Here is a 21,840-nt window from a genome sequence, read left to right as displayed (position 1 = left end):
GGGGAGAGAGAGGGACGCAAAACCTGAGAGACTATTGAATGCTGAAAACGAACTGAGGGCTGAAGGGGAAGGGGGAGGGGGGAAAGAGGTGGTGGTGATGGAGGAGGGCACTTGTGGGGAAGAGCACTGGGTGTTGTATGGAAACCAATTTGACAATAAACTATTTAAAAAAAAATAAAAGAACCTCAGTGATCTTGGGGCATAGGCAGTTTGTATGGTCACTTTCCTATCCTGGTAAAGCATGGGAATAAAATATAGTTGATACAATTCTAGTTAGTTTATAGTTGATCAATACCAGATACACAGAGCTGTTTCCAAATTGTTAGGAGGAACAATCAAGATTTTGTTCTAATAAAGTGAAAAATCCTAGCCTCCTCGCTGAACCTTTTAAAAGATCATTAAGGTATTTTTTTTGCATGTGATTTTCCTTATAAATATGCAAATACTGAAACCAGTATTGAGCGTGATTCTGTCAAGCTAACACTGAAGAAACTTAATCCTTGACTTAATGTACAAAACACTTTCTTGAATAGACAACTGTTTCTGAAGGGAAAAAAAATGAGGGCAGCTGTTATTCCTATGCACTTTGTTTTGCTAAAAGCTTAAGAATTTAAACACCATTATTAACATGATATTTTAAGATTTATAATAAATTGAATGCAAATTTAAATATATTTATAGTCAGCTTCAGAGCACTGCTGTTACATTTTGTCATGCAGAATAATTATTAAAACTATTATAGAGTAATATTCTGAGACAATGCATCTAGTTATTTTCAATTCAAAAGAAACATTGACTCACAGGTGTCCTCATAGTTATTAGTGCTAAAAAATTTGCAATTCTTCAATACAAGTTTATAAAGCTATTGGGGCTTAGATATTTTTCTTATAATTTATGTAAATAGAATTTTAAGCAATAAAACAGAGAAAAAATTGGATGAAAGCATCGTAAGAATGCTGAATTTTTAGTCTACAATTCTCCATAGGAACTCTGTTGATGATTAGGGCATGGATTATCTGATCCATCAGTTCAGAAATATGGAATTGGAAGATTTTTCAAAATAAGTGATGAGGTTCTAGAATAGTCTTACTCTGGCTAACAGAAATATTAGCTAATAAAAGTTATGAGCAAATTTCTGAGGGGCTTAAATACTATTGACTAGATTTGATTTTATATAAAAGACTAATAAACATGCTTTATATAGCAAAATTTATATATTTCTTAAAGAAAATATATATTCAAAAAATGTTTAATGTTTATTTATTTTTGAGAGACAGAGACATACAGAGCATGAGCAGGGGAGGGTCTGAGAGGGAAGAAGACACAAAATCCAAAACACATTCCAGGCTCTGAGCTGTCAGCACACAGCCCGACATGGGGCTCGAACCCACGAACCATGAGACTATGACCTGAGCCGAGGTCGGATGCTTAACTGAACCACCCAGGTGCCCCAAGCTAATCCTTTCAATACCTTTCTGTTTTTTTCTTCCTTTTTCATCTTCCTTTTCTCTGTTTTATTCTGTATCATTGCTACAAACATAATGTTTTCATATTGTGCTCAAGAAGTAAATTTTCACGATTTTGAAGTTATTTGCATCCTTTCAACACAAGATGCATGCTATATTGATGTGTTATCAACTTGAGGAATAACTTCAAAGAGTAAAATAATCTGTACATAGCAAGTAAAATGCAGATTGGTGGAACATGACAAAGCTTTAATTTGGATAAATACTACTTAAAGATAGAATTCTTAAGTATATGTGTTGTTTTTTTGTCTTAAAGCTAAATAATAACCATAATTAATTAAAATTATTTACATTAATTAAAATAAAAATAATTTAAAAGTACTTTTACACACACACACGGTGTGCATATGTGCGCGCGCGCACACACACACACACACACACACACACACACACACACAGTGGGCCAAACATAACTTGGTTCAATTCTGAGATGAAAGTCCCTGATACAACTCTCCCTTCCAAATTCAGTTTTTGTGTTCTTGAACTTCTGAAATGCATTATAAATACAAAGGAGTGCATAAGAAAGATGTTCAATTAAAGGACACTTATCAAGCACGCAGCTTTATAATAACCCTCTAGGGTAAGACAGTGAAGTTTTAAGTTATAGGCAGGTGAGTTTGGGTCAATTTAAAAAAGTCTAATACAAATGTCCAAAAATATAATGGATTACCTCATATGTTAGAATAGTCGGAATTCATCATGCAGATTGAACAATCAACTATCAGTGATGTTGTATAGGGTTACTGAACATCACATCTAGATATAGTGAAACACGATTTTCATGTCATGATGTTTTTAAAAAGCTCCCCTGGCAATTTGCTTATGAGCTTGGATTGGGACCCTCTGATATAGTAGTCTCCCTTTAGTAGTCTCCCTTTAGTTCAGAAAAATAGAGAACTGAAGTCCCTTCCAATAACAGTTTGTGGCTTTCTGCATATAATAGTTGAACTATAAGAGAGAAGCATTACAGCTACTAAGTATTATCCGGAGGATAACAAAATGCTGATGTGAAAGGACACAGGCACCTCAATGTTTACAGCAGCACTGTCAACAATGGCCAAAATATGGAAAAAGCCCAAATGTCCATTAACTAATGAATGGATAGAGAAGAAGGATATGTGTATATATATATATATATATATATATATATATATATACACATATATATATACTCAGCCATAAAGAAGAATGAAATCTTATCATTTGCAATGATGTGGATGGAGCTAAGAGAAATAAGTTAGAGAAAAACAAATACTATATGATTTCAATCATATGTGGAACTTAAGAAACAAAATAGCTGAACACAGTGGGGAGGGGGGAGAAAGAAAGAGGCAAACCAGAAAGCAAGACTCTTAACACAGAGAACAAACAGGGCTGCTGCAGGGGAGGTGGGTGGCGGGATGGGCTAAATGGGTGATGAGGATTTAGAGGGCACTTGTGATGAGCACTGGGTGTTGGATGGAAGTGATGAATCACGAAATCCTACACATCACACTAATATTACACTGTATGGTAACTAACTGGAATTTACAGAAGAACTTGGAAGGAAAAAAGAAGGAAGGACTATGTTAAAATTTTAAGAATGAATCACTAATAAGAAAAATTGTAATCAAGAAGAGGTCATATGGTGACTAAATATTTCACAGCACTCCAAGGATTAGTGGGAAAAGGCATTCTATTTAATCTAATTATTTAGTATTTAAAGATCTTTATACTTTAGAACAATCTTTCCCATTCATTATCTAAGTTCAATGGATTTAATGAAAAGCCACATTTAAAAACATTACTGAAATAGGCATTCATCCATCCATTTAAGACCTGTACTGAGCTAGGCAGTGTTCTAGACAGTGCCAAGGCATGTGGAAACTCTGCTCCCATGAAGCGAGGGTTTTAGTAGCCCCTTAATATGATTGTGCTCTGCAAGAAGTATGCCTAAATCACAGATTCTTATTTTTTGTAGTGACAACCATGTGTACAGATTGAACCTAAATTCTACCTTTATTTCATTAGAGCAACATAAGAATCCTAAACTGGGAGAATCCTCATCTCAAAATATAAATAATCAAACCTGCCTTTATCTCTCAAGTCTACGGTTAATATCTCATGATATGCACATATACATTGTACATAGAGATATATATTTAACGTACATATGATGTGTGAATATACCATGTTATATATTAATACATGCATACATATTTGTATGTATTACATATTTTAACCTGTTTTTCACCAGTATGCCATAAATGTATTAACTGTTTTATTATTAAAAGATTGATAACAATAAAGTGGTGAAGACTTTGAAAGTATAATTGGACAATGAAGTAGTTATATATTGAATTTAAAAATGAGTCTATAAATATCTTCCTTATAATATTCACTTGTCATTTTGAGAGACCTTAATGAATATTTCATATATCCTTAAACATGAGAGAATTTTCTTGTTTCTCCTATATAATATGTATAACTAATTCTTTTAATGAAGAGGGTGTATTCTAATGAATAGTAGAAATAGTAAAGTTTAATGGTGTGTTAAAATATTAGCTATGGAGTCACAGACTACTTAAATAACAATGTAAGACCAACTCTAAATCTAGAGTTTATTTCTAAATTAGAAATAAGCAGGTTTTCAGTTCAGAGCAAGATGGAGCACTTCATAAAGAGGAACATTGGGAAAGAGAGAGTTCCTCTAAGCATGCAGTAGGTGTGGCACACGCGCACGTGAATGCACACACGTACGTATATACATGTAGACATGGCATCAGGGGAGCTCCAGAGCCACACTAGCCTTTGATGTCAGCAACTAACAGTCCAAGCAGATAGAAAAAGACACAAAAGGTAGAAATGGGCCACCCATCAACTCCATCTCGATACTAAGATTCAACTACTTTGTTTGAAGTGATTTCCTAAACAAGAGACAGGGTGCATTAAATTTTAAAATGTACATGAAAAATCGGCAAAAATGATAAACACTCATGATATTTGTTGACTTCTTTAAGGTATTTTTATGTCTCCCCTCTATTAGTGTCATTACTTAAAAGATAAATCTTAGATTCCTCGGACAACCCTTTTCCTCTTTGTCAGATTTGTGAATTCCTAGTTGACTTTACAATTCTTTTCCTGGTCCCACCTGTCTACTTCTTTAGGGATGACATCAATCTCTATAAGTAAATTTTCTCAGCTCCAAGGACGTCTTCTGGAAAACTCCAAATTTTGCACCTTAATTCTATGCTTAAACTCAGCAAGAATAAAACTATTTATTTCACTGACAGAATTCAAGCCAAAGTTAGGAATGAAAAATGAATGTATGCCATTGAATTTAAAGCATATTTCCCAGAATAAAATTTGAAAGTGTTAGATTAAAAGAATCCATCATAAAGTTTAAGAAATGCTAGTTTAAACACACATTCTTACAGAACTTCTCAGAAGCTGATATAGCCTAGGAATCTTGAAGAGAAGGACAGTATGTATACCGGTTTACCAACTTTTATGACCTTAAAACCATTTATTTTTAAGCATAAGTTCATGGGGTTAATTTTCTGGGAATATATTTGGTAAGAAATGATTGAAGAGATTTGATTTTATGTTACCAGGTATTCACATTTCATAATCTTGCCTTGCTAACAGATTTAAACTAAAGGCCCTTTAGACTAAAACATAATTATTAAGAAAATCTAGGAGTCCCAAGTGCAAAATAATATGAATGTTTTGATTATTGCATTTTTTAGATTTTAAAAGCTTTATGTTTGGTTTGCATTACAGCTAAGAAGAACTGGGTTTTTTTTTTAAATGTTTATTTATTTTGAGAGAGAGAGAGAGAGAGAGAGAGAGAGAGAGAGTGCATATCAGTAGGGGGACTGGCAGAGAGAGAGGAGGAAAACCCCTTGCAGGCTCCATGCTGTGAGTGCAGAGCCCTATACAGGGCTCTCTCTCACAGACCATGAGTTCATGACCTGAGCTGAAATCAAGAGCAGGGTGCTTAACCAGCTAAGCCACCCAGGTGCATCAAATTTTTACAACGTTTCTCAAATATGTCCTTGGCATATTAATTCAGAAGGACTTTATATAAGAAATAATGTATTTTTTTCTGTAGATGTTTTCCTATCTGTATAATGCTGAAAGTCATCTATCTCTTCTTCTTGCCTCAATTTATTTATTTGAAAGGCCTTCCATGGTGAAGTAGGAAGAACATTAGACTTTGATGTCAAAAGATGTAATTTCTGTCACTACCGTGACACTTAAATTATTTGATATTGGGCAATTTAGATAACCTTTTGTAACTTCCATTTTCCATACAGCTGTACTTCAAAGTTGGTAAAGAGCTTTAAATGCAATAAGTAAGTGGGTTAGTAAAATGATGTATGAAGGGGAAGTATTATCAAATATTAAAATTACTTTTCCTACTTTTACTTATAATAATCATTTATTTACTTCTATCTCCCCAGTAGACTTTAAGCTCTTGAAGGGAAAAGATGAGATCTTGTCAACCAGTATTTCCTCCATTTTAGCAAAAAGTCTGGCATATGGAAGATGCTAAAAAATATTTGCTGAATGAATGAATGAAGGCAATTTAAAGAATAAAACCACTTTAACTCTAATACCATTAATGGTCACAGCAGACTATGAAACAAACCTTACAAACATTTTCAGGAATCTCTACCATATAACTGTGAAATTACCTTGTCATGAAATCTTTTTGGTTTTTTGGAAATTATTTTCTCTTGTACAAAATATAAGATGGATATATCTTACTCTGAGTTATCTGTCAAAGTATTATAGGAAAGTTTCTATGAAATATGCAGTTCAAAAAAGCCAAAAAAGTGAGCATTTTTACATTTATTTTTCCTCTCCTTTCTTCTTCTTTCTTTATTAATCTCTACCACTTATCAAATGCTTATCATGTAGCAGGGAAGCCAGGAATTCGATTAAAAGCTGTAAGGATAGAATCTCATTGAACTTTCATGACAGCCCTGTGAGAAAGTTACTATTATTAACTCCAATAAATAGATGAAAAGTATGGTTTTTATTTGCCTACATTTGTATTGTTGGGAATTGACAGAACCAGGAATCAATCCAGTTCTGTCTGAATCCAGAGCTAAGTCTGAACATTATGCTATATATGATCTTTCATGTATATTTTCTGAGGATTTGTGTGTAATTTATTATAATACTAAAAATAAGTTTTGGAGGATGATAGGTGATATTATGCTTACTATGAGTCAGTGTATCATGGCATCAACTTCTTGTTCACAACTTTGCAAAGCAAGCCACCTGAATCCCTAGTGGGTCACACTGAAAGCTATGTCTCTACATGTGACAGGTGCACCATGCAAAGTAGTAATTCATATTCCATGATAAGCAGAAATAGTAAAGTAAGTTGGCTAATTCACAGATTTTTTTGAAAATATGCAGTACTTTCCAGACAACTTTAATAATAAGTCCTATATATCTATTCAAAATATCTTGACATGAAGTCTTAGACAACTTATTTACAAGTTTCCTATTTTTGCCATCCTAATGAAAACCACTATCCTAAATAAAGTCTGACAACAGTGGGAGAAAAGCATATAAGAAAAAATAACAAAAGGGTTCCCTAAAATAGTATTGAAACATCAAACTAACATCCACTAATGTACCCCAAAACAATAGTTTGAAATTAATTCTAAAATACTATTGAAACCTGCAAACTATTTATCATATTCAAATCAGCAAACCAACCAACCAACCAACCAACCCACCACTAACGATATCTATCTCATAAAATTAATTCCTATGAACTAAATTCACTGAATTGAAGTTTATTTCCACTGGGAAACAAATGACCTTCTGGTCTTTTGTCAAAGAAGACTAACAAGAGCATGTTGGGTATCGCACTATGTCAGAGGTACCCAGAAGCCCTTCACCTGACTAAATTTTCACTGCTTTATTACAATCTTACTTTTTCATATAATTCATACACAACTTTTGGGTGTGTCTACTTTTGTGAATTATTATATATACTGGGAGGTAAGAGTCAAAAAATAAAAATGGTGGATAACCTATCCTCAAAAGGCTAACCAATGGTCAATTATGATAGATTAAATGGATACAAAATTAACTATATTCAGAAGAAGAAAATGAATGCCACAAGAGAAACTTATTGTAAAACAATAGTAGATAAATTGTGAGGGAAGAGAAGAGACAGTGTTTCTTAGATGAATTTATATTTGAGTTGGATATTAGAGGATGGAGTTTCAGGCCAACAATGATATTTACGTGCAAAGGAGAGATCTGGGGCTATAAAAAGAAAAGAAAAGAAAAGAAAATCATTACCTTTTCTTGAGAATAAGGTCTATGTTTTATTCATCTTAAGAACCCTGGTGATGTGAAAAATGTATGAAAGAGTTTTTATAAAAGGAGATATAAACATTTTAGGGAAAGGTAGATCTTAAGGAGAAATGGAATAGAAGAAAATGTGCTTGACAAACTAAACCCTAAACAAAGTATCATCTGCATTTATCACCACTATACTCATACTATTTATTGAAAAAGCCACATACAGATTCATTTTTTTTTTGGCAGATAATTTTGAGGATTTTTAAATGTTTGTGGGGGTCTTTTTTGGTATTTTTTGAGCTTTTCTTTTCCTTTTTCTAAATTCTTTTTAAAGTAGGCTTTACGTCCAGTGTGGAGCTCAATGCGGGGCTTGAACTCAAGGACCCTGAGATCTAGACCTGAGCTGAGATCAAGAATGAGATTCTTGGGGCTCCTGGGTGGCTCAATCAGTTAAGCGTCCGGCTTCGGCTCAGGTAATGATCTCATGGTTCGTGGGTTCGAGCCCCGCGTCGGGCTCTGTGCTGACAGCTAGCTCAGAGCCTGGAGCCTGTCTTCGGATTCTGTGTCTCCCTCTCTCTCTGACCCTCCTCTGCTCACGCTCTCTGTCAGAGAGAGACAGAGCATGAGAGGGGGAGGGGCAGAGAGACAGGGAGATACAGAATCTGAAGCAGGCTCCAGGCTCTGAGCTAGCTGTCAGCACAGAGCCTGATGCGGGGCTCGAACCCACAAATTTGAGATCTGACCTGAGCCGAAGTTGGCGGCTTAACCGACCGAGCCACCCAGCCACCCCTGAGCATTTTTAAAGATATAATTCCAAAATTTGTCTTTTTAAAGTATATAATTCACAAATGAACTACTTCAGAGAAATTGACTACACATTTTTTAAGCTATTATCATAATGAGCTCAAAAAGATAAGAATTTCCTACTAATCTTCATAAGATATAACAGATTAATGCATGGAAGCAAAAATAGGATTAGGAAGAAATTGACATGTTTTGGAAATGATTTAGCATCAGAAACAAGACTTAGTGACTGGAAGTAGGGAATTGTGTTCAATGGAGAAGGACTAGTGAAGAGTGATGTCCAAGTTGCTATTTGGGCAAGTGTGAGAAAATGGGTACCATAAACGAGAGTACAAATGGAAAAGTAGGTCATTCACTTTGGCTGCTTGTTTGGTGAGAGGCATGATAACTTTAATTTCACATGTTGGGCTTGGTAGGTCTCCTGGACAGACAAGAAGATGGGCAGAAGAGGACTGGATTGATCTGGCAAATGATGAAGAAAGAGATCTGTGAAGACACAGATTTGGAAGTCATTAACACATGGATGCTACTTGAAGCCATGGAATTGAAATGCTCTGACAAGATAGAATGTGTAGATTATTTAACATTGTAGTGATGGTTTAGGCAGGTCAAATAATCAAGAAAAAGAAATAAAAGTCAATTAGATTATAAAGGAAGAAGTAAAACTATCTTTATTCTTAGATAACATAATCTCATATAGAATATCCTAAGGAATTACCAAACATCTTTTAGAGCTAATAAACAAAATACAGCAAGGTTGTAGGATAAAAGATCAATTTATAAAAATAAATTGATGGCACAAAAACAGTCAGATCAATGGAACAGAATAGAGAACCCAGAAATGGACCCACACATGTATGGCCAAGTAATCACTGACAAAGCAAGAAAGAATATCTAGTGGATTTAAGACAGTCTCTTCAGCAAGTGGTGCTGGGAAAAATGGACAGCAACATGCAGAAAAATAAACCTGGACCACTTTCTTACACCATACACAAAAATAAACTCAAAATGGATTAAAAATTTTTTTAATGTTTTTATTTATTTTTGAAAGAGAGAGAGAAACAGCATGAGCAGGGGAGGGTCAGAGAGAGAAGGAGTCACAGGATCTGAAGACAGGCTCCAGGCTGAGCTAGTGGTCAGCACAGAGCCTGATGTGGGGCTTAAACCCACAAACCGTGAGATCATGACCTGAGCCCAAGTCGAAAGCTTAACTGACTGAGCCATAGGCACCCTACATATAGCATTAACTAGATGATAGCCTTAATGAGAAAGATAAAAACAAAACATAGAACATCAGTAATACATAAGCGGAATGGTATAGTCCATCCGTAGGCCTTATGGGATGAGTGGGCACTCAAACATACTTCTGGGAAACCGAAAAACTCAGCTTGATCAACGGAGTACTAAATACTGGTCACCTAACCATTGGAAATATCTGCCAAATGATGGAAACTTATGTTGAACTGTTTGTTCCACTACTGGTTGGTTTGTCAGATAACTAATGATCTCTTAGTTCGAGATAATAAAGACAAATAATCAATATGACAGAAGATGTTTACTTTCCTGTTAGCTGTGCACTATGTTCAGCTAAACTATGGCAAGGCGTGTCAACCATCCATTCCTCTAACCGACAAGCAAAAAAGCCCAAAGTGGGTAAGTTAATGTGACAGAGTCAGGATGAGAATCCAAGTATTTTATCCTGCTTGCCATCTTAAAGATTATAAGAACGTTTAGCTAGACAATTTAGATGGCTTGAGTCTTAAAACCAGCTCTTCATGAATATTTGAATAGATGCCAAACTTTTTCCTTTAAAATATGTCCCCACCCCAGAACATTCTCTTTAAAAAGAGAAATTATAATTCTCCAGTATTTGTAGACATGCCTGAGAAAACTAAAAATTTATAGAGAACAAGTTTCTTGAATTTTTTCTTTTGGCTTATATCCTTAGAACAAAACCTGGAGGAAGAGAGGAGTCTGACTTGATTGTAAAGTCACCAATCATGTTGCTTTTAATAATACCATCCTTTTCAGTATTTGTTTTTTTCTATCTCCCATTGCAGATTTACTGAAGATCTTCTCCTTTCTGTGCCAAATTCCTTCCTCAAGTATGTTTGCAAATTTCTTTAGATATATTGATGACATTTTTTTGGATATGAACTATCCTTAAAAGACCACTCACACAAGGCTAAGAAATGATTTCACTCTTAGGCTTGGATATTTAGAAATGCTTAATTTCACTTCTATCCCCAGTTTTTAGTACAGTGCTTAAGATATTTCCTAAATAAGTTTTGGTTGAATAAATGATTTCTCCTTACCTCTGAACATTTTTTTTTTCCTGAGCCAGTTTACCACATATATATGGTATATAATCAGCAAATGTAAATAGATAAATATACTCACATGGATATAGACTGAGAAAAAATGTTTTCAATGGTTAATATAATTTTGTGTTTCCTAGAGTTTACCAAAAAATCATTAATACTATAGGAGCATTAATCAGATTTACATACATGTATATAAATAGAAATATCTAAATATGAATATATTTATTAGCCACCTTTGAAAGGGTCATATTTAATGAACCTTTTTGAATTTACTTTTTGTTCTTCATTTTCTACTTGTATATTTAGAAGACCTCCTCTAATGTGACTGCTAGACCACAAACAACATAATTCTGTATCACGCAGTGATACCTAATCACTGTAATGAAAAGAGCAACTATAATGGATTTGCTTCATTGCAGTCACTGAGTTAATATTAAGTTCTAGCAATGCTATAAATACTTAAACTCTAAATTCAGAATTTTTTTGGCCTTGATAAAACTTGCATTACTGTTAAAAGGCATAAAATGTCAGTGGTGTGTTATGGAATAAAATTATTTCCAGTAGTGTTGTACAAGCTCATACATTGTTTTTAAACAAGCCAGCATTGTACTCATCAACTATCAAAACAAAATGTTATAGGGAGTACTCAGACATATTTCCTCTCAATAAAGATTGTTCATTTTATTCTAAGAAATGAAAGCAAATTCAAGAGCTTATCTTGTAATAGTTAGTGACACCAAAGGTTTCCTACAAGTAATTGCAGTCGATACTTCTTGCCATCTTATAGAATATATGTTCCCTGGAGACATTAGCCTGGCTCCCTTTAGTTTATATAGTTTCAGAGGTCTTATATAGTTACTTAAGCTGAGTACAGTGCCTTGATGACTCAGAATGTTAGGAATATACCATCTTTCTCTTTCCCCTGCAAAAGAATGTACTCTTTCCCTAAAGAAAATGGTGGAGAAAGTAATATTAAAAATTGAAAACTTAAAAATCTCCAAACCCCTGCCCACCAGGCCAGGTGTGTTAGACTTTTGGCCTCAGGCAAACACGAATGGGCTGACGTGTTTTCCTCTATACAGTATGCAGTAAGAGAAACACAGCAGAGACCTACATTTGGCTCTGCTTTTGGAAGAAGGGAAACTCTATGTCTATATTTTCCAAGGAAACCTTGGGAAACTTTTCTCTGTAAACTAATGATGAAATTATCCTATGCCAAACAAGTCTTTATTAATAAACCAGCATAATTATCAAAAATTAGACAAGAAATAAAGATAAGATTTGAAATTACTAGTTTAGATTCAAATCACATCACATGCCAAACTTGGGATCTTTCCCTCTTTAGTTTAATATCTGTTATACAGGAACTTTCACAGATCACAGATAGAGTTACATATACCAATCTGAGACAAAAAGTGAAGGTCATAGACTAAACCACTGAATTGTATACTGAAGGGGAAAATATCTGCCCCGATTATCTTTCTCATTAATTATGAGTACGTACAAACTGAGATTGCGTTTAAATATAATAATGCAACATTTGGCTTATAATAGGGTATGTTCATCAAGCCAACTATGTGCCAACTCAAAATGAAATTCTGGATTGACAGCTAGAAAACCAAATTCCTCCAAAATGGACATGATTTGCAATTCTTGGTCTCTAAAAAATGTAATTAGAGAAACCTCATCTCCTCAGGTGGAAAGATGAAGTCTATTGTGTACTTGGGCTGACTTTCAGAAGAGCACTATGATGATAGCTTTGGACTCACTTGGTGCCTGTGTTAGGAAGATGAAAACATATTTTTATACCTTGCTGCTTACGTTCGCCCCCACTCTTTACTGTCCAAAATTCCTTCTCTGGCAGTTTCTCTAGCTGCTTGAATTTTTAGAGGGGGCTAACCTGACAGGTTTGCCTTCTAATAAACCCTGGGGCATCTATCCTTTCTTTTCAGAGTATCAAAGAGCACCGCCCCTGATTTGAAATCATCCTCAGTACTCAAAACTGGGCTAGAACCCACCAGAAAACTAAGAAGAGGCAAGGGAGCCAGAAACCAAATAAAGCTTACTTTTGTCTAGCAAATTTGTCACTCATTTTTAAAGTTTGTTTCCAGTATATGATATTTTTTATGAAGTAGGCTATTTTTTTCAGGCCCTTCAGAATCTCATTTAAAAATTTTTGACTCTATGAAGGGAGAACATATGCAGCAATTAACGCTAAAGGAACTAAGGGAAATTTACATTTGATTCATCTGGTCAGAAAGAGAACTGAATAAATCAGACCCTCAGAGTCAGGGGATACAAATTGAAGGCTGTTTCATACGTCAATCTTTTTGATAATAATTTGCCAATATATGAATTAGTTGTATTAGAAGCTAAATAGATAAAATACAAGAAAATAAACCAAATGTAAATGGCAAAATAGTTTTTAGAACTAGGAAAAAGGGCTACATTACTAATGGGAAATATCTACAAAAATAAGCAAACTTTACCTGTCATCATCTTGTGAAAATGGCCTTTGCAAATCCTCTTTATTCCACTGTTCTTTTTCTTTCCCTTGCTCAGGTGTATCTTGTGCTTTTTCCTCATCTCCTGATTCTCTGTTTTTCTCCTGATTACTTGTTTTTGTGATCTCTGTCCCTTTCTCATTCTCATTAATAAGTCTTTCTTGCTTTACCTCCTCTTCCTCATGAACTATCTCTTCGTGCTTCTCCCCTTCTTGCCCTCCCTCTTCTACTCCCTTTGGCCTTTTGAAAGCAACACAAATCGGAGGCATGAAAATAAACATAAACAAGAAAGAAAAAGTCAAGAAAAAAATGCATATGAAATTAAACAGAAATGTAATGAAAACTACTAAAACATAAATAAAAATTACATCTTTTAAACACTGAATACTTTTATTTCCAGTGTTCACCAGGTGGAGCACTGTGTAAGCAACACTTAGTCATAATTGTTTTTATAGTATATTTTCCTGTCACAAAGTTGCATGGAAAAAGGTGGTGGCCTCCATTATAGACTTTTCTCTGATGTAATGGAAGTAAAAAAAAACCAAAACAATAAATTAGCTTAGGTGCCCATCAAATCTACAGGTCAGGTGATAAGTGAAAATTATACTAGCATGTTACATTTACAAATTTTCTTGGAAGCTGAGGAATTCTCCATGCCTCCATAAAGGTGTCAGGAAAATGGGAGACCATCCTACTAAAAAGGTGAAATTCTTATGTATTCTGATCACTGACGTGTATCCAGCTAGGTAAAAACCCCTCCAAAATATTATTTTTCATATTCCTTGGAACATTAAAAAAATTCAAGTCTTCACTTACCCACCACTTTCATTTCAGTAAACATAGAATAGTAACAGAATTAACTTTTTAAATAGCAAACATGAAAAACATAACTAATGTATCATATCCAGTAGTCTAGTAAGAAAAATGTTATACGTTCTATAAAACTTCTCTGCATAGTCGTTTGAATATAGACCAAAGTATAATTGAAAGCAGTGCATTCAGAAATTCTTACTGTCTTCATGATACATATTAACCTTTTCTAAGTAAAGGATTTTATGTTTATCCAACGGAAATCAAAGACCTACAATAGGTTTAGAGGAATGTCCTGCTAAAATCCCCTCACTCACCTGATTTTCTTGTTTCCTCTTGGCCGTTCTGATTGGACGGACATGTAGCTTGTGCTACTGAACCGCGAAGCGCTACTAGTCCTGGAAACCGCGGATATATCACTTACATCACTGTCCGATGATTTAGTGGAAACATTATCTGCCCCTCTATGAGGATCCCATCCTGATCGGTACTGTTAACACAGATTGACAAACACGCAGAGGTTGTCAGTATCACTGCACAAAGCAATTATTCGCTTCTCCTACTTCAGCACTTTAATTGTCCACAGAGGATACTGCAAAACCCCACTCAGTGGCACAGAAAACAAAAGTGAATGGCAATTATCCTAAAAGAAAAATTCAATTTATATGAAACCCTTGTTTTTAGCAAAGGCAATTAGAGCATTTTCACCACCCCTCAATGAAGGCCATTAAGACAGTTTCACAATAGCAATGGCCCCAGGGAAGAACATTTAGGTAAAATCTGGGAAATAAACATAATGTAAGGAAATAGAACTGTTTTATTCTGTGCAAAATTTGGAAAAAAAAAGTATGATAAAGTTGTCATTGTAACTTATAAAGACCAATTTTAGTAGCCATCAAAGTTCTCTGAAATCCATTATGCTCCACTGAAAACCTAGAGATAACGTAAAATCTAATTATTAAAACACTAACTTTTGAATGGAAAGCCAAGAAAAAAGAGAGTTTAATTTTTGAATGGTTGCTGGAATTTTGATGAATCCTAGAAATACTAGAAAAGTCATTATTATTTACAACAGTTCAAACTTCCTGGAATTGAAATAATCGAATAGTTATCTGACCCAGCCAGCATGCGGGGTGTTATGGGCATTCAAATAGTCTGCTAAGTTGAAAACCATCATAAATTTTTTTGTTAATGACAGTTGGGATGTAAATAAGAATAGACTTTGGAGTCTGGAAAACCTGGAGTAAGAAAAACTCTTACTAGCTGGGTAAACTTGAGCAAATTATTTGATCCTTAAAAGCCTGTTTATAAAATAACAGGGAAAATATTATCTTCCTTTTGGGGTTTTGGAAATTAGAAATAATACATGTCTGCTGTCTAATAATATAAATAAATACAGTATTATAGTTGTATCATTACTAACTGATGGCTGTTAGTGGGTTAAGAGAATATCTGCTAATAGATTTTTCTTTATTTATATGTACTTCAAACATAATGTTAAAACATCCTTATTTGGTCAGTTTTACAATGGAGATTTTTCTAAGCATAGATACTAGCAAATTTCACAAAGCCTTAGAAAGATGATTATCTTATATAAACAATTTACTGTGATTTGAAGAATCTTTACCTAATAAACCATTCTGTAAGAATAACAATTCACTGCAAATATTAGAGAGATATAAACATTCTGGCTAAGATAAATTGACTGGCAATAGGGTATAGTATAAACATTAAATCAGATTCAAAGGATCTGGGTCCCTCCCTCCCCCAGGATCTCTCAGTGTTTGGTTATATATTTTTGAGTTAATAACTGATTCTTTTCTTCAAACATAAAATAAGGGAATTATTTTTAAGGCTCCATAAAATTTTAATAAATTCTTAACCTTGAAATATACATTCAAGTTAGGTGAGATATTGGGCTTCCTTAGTCCATTTTAACTTCCCACATTCTTGGATAAACTCTCAAGTATCAAAAATAATATACACTTAAGTTCTGCAAAACTTGCTGCTTTGTTTTCAGGAAGTATCTATGTAAATAGAAACCACATGTTGATTTTAAAGGTAATTATTTATTTACAGTGAATTTATTTGGAGGACATTTAGTCCATAATATATTTTTCAAACTGAAGTCACTTTACAAAAGTAGAAACAATTTAAGTGACAGTGTAGAAAAGCATTTCAATGGGGTTATCTAAGTTAGCCAGTACACCAAAAAAATGTACTAAAAGCAGGTGAAAAACCCTAAGATTTAACTCTAGGAGGTGGTGAAAAATAATAACATATTAAGAGCACGTGCTCTGGAGTGAGACTGAATTGTTGGTCTGAATCTTGGCCTCACAAATTATTACGTTTGTAATCTTGGACCAATTGCTTTTTTTTTTTTTTAATGTTTTATTTATTTTTGATAGAGAGAGAGAGACAGAGCATGAGAGGGGGAGGGGCAGAGAGAGAAGGAAACACAGAACCAGAAGCAGCTCCAGGCTCTGAGCTAGCTGTCAGCACAGAGCCTGACGTGGGGCTCGAACCCACGAACGTGAGATCTGACCTGAGCCGAAGCCGGAGGCTTAACCGACTGAGCCACCCAGGCGCCCCAGACCAATTGCTTTTGTAAGTCCCAGTTCTCTATCTGTTAAAATATGGAGAGCTGTACCCATTTCCTAAGTTCGCTGCAAGGATTAAATAAGATAATGTGTGTAAAAAACACCGGGCACAATATCGACATATAACAAGTGTTTAATAAATGACAAAAGATGACAATGATGACGATGACAATGATGATGATGATTAGATAGTCGTTGAATACTGTTTTAGTGTCAATTCCAGGTACATCTTCACTGAAAAAAAATACTGGGTAGAACCAAAAATCAATATATTATTTTAAGACTGCTCTAAGCTATGGTAAGAATACAATCATTTCTACATATGTTCAAGAGATTCATTTCAGAAAAAAGGTTAATAAAGAAAAAGTAAAATATGAAACCAAGCTTTTCCACTTACTCCTAGTGTGCCGTCAGGTCTCACCTTCCCCATTTGAACAACTTCTTCTATATCCCATGATCTTATTGAGAACTACTGATTCCCAACTGCAGGATGAGAAACAGCTTCACCTCAGCAGGAAATACATGACACTTCTTGGCTGACACAGAAGACACCATATTTTTAATTTTTGTGTCTAGTACTTTATTTTGATATCCAAAGCCAACTGGTTCCTGTGTAACCCATGTCTCCCTGAGCGGTTCTTGTTTGATTGCTCTGCTTTCATTTCTGAATTCTACATTTTACTTGACTTCACTAGTTAGGATTCTGACTTTGCATACTCTAACCTTTGTCTTTTTAAGTTGTTATGATCTTTGCCTCTGTTGCTATGATTCATAAGTAAACATAGGCTAGCCTAAGGCTAAAGAATTTTTTTTTTAAACACCTGAGGTGCATTGTGCATATCTTTGGTTAAGTCCTCTTAGATAATCTAGTTTGCTAGGCTAAAGTTTTGGAGATGCAAAATATAGGGAAAGATAAGCTTCTACTTATTATAGTTTTATGCTTTTATAGAATCCAATGCTACCTTGTGCTGAAGGGGTGAATGTGTGTATGTCTAAGTGTATTCATATATAATTTTCATACTCTCAACTAGAATATAAGCTCCTAAAGGCCAGGATAATATCTTTCTTATTCTCGTAACTCTCTAAGCGCCTAAGAGTCAAAAATTTAATGTAATTTAAACTCTGACGCTTAGTTTTCATGTGAGTAAGATAAGGATAAACCCCTTTTTAAGGATTCTGGGGAGGAGTAAGAGACATGATATATTTAAAATGCCCAGTAGGGCACTTAGTACATAGCGACTGCTCATTTCCAGCACCTAAAGCAGAAGGTTGTTAAATAAAAACACACTGAATGGAAAAGTAAATAAAGAAAGAAGGCAGATTAGCTAAAAATACTAGTTTGATGATGACTCTACTACCTTCTCAAGGCCTCATTAAGTGCATTTCTCTGTCTACTTCTAAGTAAGTGAATATGTTTACCTTTGGGGTATGGCTCAAGGTTCCATTACAAACTTACATATGGTAAACAGAATAAGAAATACAGAAAGTGAGAAATAATAGGAAAAATATTTTTATAAATAAGACTTCAGAAGAACATATTTTGAATATATTTAGAATATAACATCTTCATATATACATACAACTCCAAAACCCTCCAGAAATCAAAGTAATAAATGACCTAATACTAGAGTTAACTTTTAAAACAATTCATTTTTTAAAAAATGTCCTAATTGTATTTTTTCTTTTCCTAAAGTTTGATAAACCAAAGTTTATAGTTTAATAGTGAGATAGAACCAGCTAAATTATTATTGTACCAAGGTAGTTATAAATGCAAATAAGTTCATTTATTTAGAAAATGATTGGTGTTGTCTTGGCACTATATAATAAAAATGTTTTCAACGATTAGCATGTATTAGTTTACAGCTGACAGATGAACAATGGATAATATGCTCACCATTCTCTTTAATGGAACAAAAACAAAGAAGATTTATTGCATAGGATTATACAATCTCAGCTGAAAATTGTGCCCTGATTGGAGATCATTAAAGTCTTGGAAGAGAGGAAGGAAGCTTTTCCCGACAGCATTTTGATGTTTTGTACATTACTATTAAGCACATCATGAACTAGAAAAATTTACAGGAAACTATTATTCTTCAGGATGTTCCAGACTCTAAAGAGTTCCTAAGTGGCCTAGAAAAGTTAATGTCCTTCTTGTTCATCTAACATTAGTGGAAAGTAATAGCAAATCATCAAAGCTCTATTAAAAGGAAAGTTACTATTAAAATTTTAGAATAATATTCTTGAGAAAAAGTAAATTCAAACATCTAAAATAAGATTTTCATTTTTCCAGTATACTTACTGGAAGTTCTTAGATTAGGTAATTTCCTAGTTTGGTTCTCTAACAGCATTTCAGCAGCTCAGGCTGTTTGAGCTTTGTACATGCACTTGTTGCACAAAACACAGGGGTGGGGTTCCGAGTTCCCTTGAGCATTACTTGTCTTTGACTTACTAAATTTCACAGAAAACTGCAATTTGTTGTCTAAAAATCTAGTCCAAGGATCGTTCACTGCAAAATACAAGGCAGTCAAAAAGTCCAGGTTTGAAGAAGAAATAAGTTTTATGTCATCAAGAAATCGTTGGTGGAATATTCATGCCACATTCAGAGTAGATCATAAGATTGGAGGAAAAAATAGGGCAAACATAATCTTGGGAACACAGAGAAGCTGAAGTTCTGGACAGGGCTCTTGACACCCGTCTCAGGGGCTGGAGGAGACAAGAACAGGGCAGGGAGACTCGTGGTACTGTGGTCAATAAAATAATCATGTTAGCGAGAAGAGGCTGTCATTTTCACTAACCAATTTTTACAGTATTTCAAATCATAATTCAAAGAGAGTCCTGCTGTTTTTTAATACCACGATAGCAGGGACTCTCCCTTTGAAGAGTTACTTTCAGATAATTTTCCCTTTGTCCTAGCCAAGGCTCTTATCGATGCTTGATTTGAATGTATTGTGTAAAAATCTATTAGAAATAATTTTGTTTAGATAGGACTCCTAAAGAGGGTATTGCATGATAAGGTCTTTCCTTGAGGGGGAGAAGAAAGTGAGGAAAAGTCGCAGAAAATTGAGGGCTAATTTAAGATTTAGCCTTATAAACAATATTTTGCAAATGAAATCCCTGCTAGAAAACTCTTCCCTAATTCCTTCAAGCAGAATCAGTCACTGTCCTGAGTGTTCAGAAGTTACTTTGTCCATGCTTTTCTCACAATTTTATCACGTGTGTGTCTCTCTCTCACACACATAATCATCTATCTATCTTGCTAGATTTAAAATCTCTGAGGATAATAACTGTCTTAATATTTTAGTATGTATTCCCATTATCTACATCCTTGCCTGTCACATAGCAGCAATTCAATACATGTTTCATGAATAAAAACAAATGGAATGGAACGGTTGTTTTACCTGGACTGTATACTGGAGTATTATCTCCAGTATGAAGCATCAAGTCAGAGTATAAAATACTGCGATGATGGCTGAACAGAGTTTAGTCACCTGATCCCTTTATTCTCCATGGTGGGTCTAGGCAGTGGTATGCTGACATATGTTTAATGACCAGGTATCCAAGGGGAAAAAGTTTTGATTTACACAGTTTGCTAATTTCCGAGGAACAAATACTCCCACCATGGCTGATTTCAAGTCACTAAGTTACCAAGTGCAGGCTTGGTGTACACTACTGAGCATGGGGTTTAGAAATACATACATTGTTTATAGGATTCACTGAGATTGATCAGGAGACAATGACTAAGGGACAATAAAATGTCATATCTGTTAAATTACTCATCCAGGGAAATCTTGTGAAAGATGGAACAGTAAGAAGAGCTTAAGGGAAAAAACGTAATAGTAAAAAGAGTTGCCATTAACCTATAAGGCAAGACAACTAAAAAGCCAACTGCCTTTTGGTCTGAGGAAAACTTGTAAGCTTAATAATTTTAAATTATTGCTAGTAGTCAGTTATGACTCTCTCAATTTAGAGCTCTGTGGGAGCTCTATGCCTATTAGTAATCAGCTGTTCTCATCACCTGTTATTTATTCACATCAATTTCTCACAGGTTTTAGAAAAGGAAATGCCAGTTATGCAATGAAATTCCAGGTTTACAGATTGCAGGTAGCTACAGAACTCATGCTTTTGCCCTTAACAAATGCATTTATCACTTTCTTCCTCAGAATTCATAACTCTTTACCCATTTTAATCTACTGTCTACTGACACTGTTCTCAAAAACAAAAATGACCAATAATATCCTAGTTTACCAGCCAGTAGTGTCTTTAGTTTTTTTCTTGCTTGATTTTGCTGTTATGTCTATTTTATTGAAGCCCCCTCTCCTGAAATGTTTCCATAAATGGCTTCTCAGATACTGTCACTCATGGTTTCTCACCAGTCTTCCTCACTATTCCTTCTTAATCTCCTTTGCCAGCTTCACTTTCTCTGACCTGATTTTAAATTAAATTTCCCCCAAAATTCCATTGTTAGCCCTCTTTTTACTATGCATATCCCCCCAGGATGATCCAATCCATTATCCACACATTTTCACCACCATGTAATGACTAATAAATCCTTATGGTCTACTCTCACTTGTCTCCCAAACCTCAGACCTATGTTTCCAGTTGCTAACAGGGCATCCTCTGTATGTTGTTTGGAAGGTACATCAAATTCAACGTGGCCAAAACCAAATGTATTCTCTTTCACCCCAAACCAGCTATTCATGTATCTCCCATCTCTTATAATAAGCTCAATATCTAACTAAAACATAGAACATTTGTAAGTTATGGTAACAAATATCTGGACATTTAGCTATTAGGGGCAGATGAATGGGTTCCTAGTCTTTCATGCAGGTTAATTCAATTCTACCACACTTGACTATATATAAGTCTCAGTTGCTGTTGAATGCCTACCAATATTCTTTCTCTTTTTTTGTTTTTACTAAAAGAATCCAGATTTATTTCAGCAGTCCAACAACAAGAA

At 34.6% G+C, this 21,840-nt stretch overlaps 1 protein-coding gene across 1 annotated transcript in view; it reads right to left on the bottom strand.

Annotated features, from left to right (window-relative positions):
• Window positions 1-21,840, bottom strand: part of RIMS2 (regulating synaptic membrane exocytosis 2) — a 497,675-nt gene that overhangs the window by 47,888 nt on the left and 427,947 nt on the right. Inside the window, exon 24 of the mRNA XM_029923706.1 lies at window positions 14,601-14,773. Coding sequence (XP_029779566.1) covers window positions 14,601-14,773 — 173 coding nt within the window. The remainder of the gene's footprint in view (window positions 1-14,600; window positions 14,774-21,840) is intronic.

Source organism: Suricata suricatta, chromosome 15 (genome assembly GCF_006229205.1).
Source record: "Suricata suricatta isolate VVHF042 chromosome 15, meerkat_22Aug2017_6uvM2_HiC, whole genome shotgun sequence".
In the NCBI taxonomy this organism is placed as follows: Eukaryota; Metazoa; Chordata; class Mammalia; order Carnivora; family Herpestidae; genus Suricata; species Suricata suricatta.
This window is presented reverse-complemented; position numbering and strand designations above follow the sequence as displayed.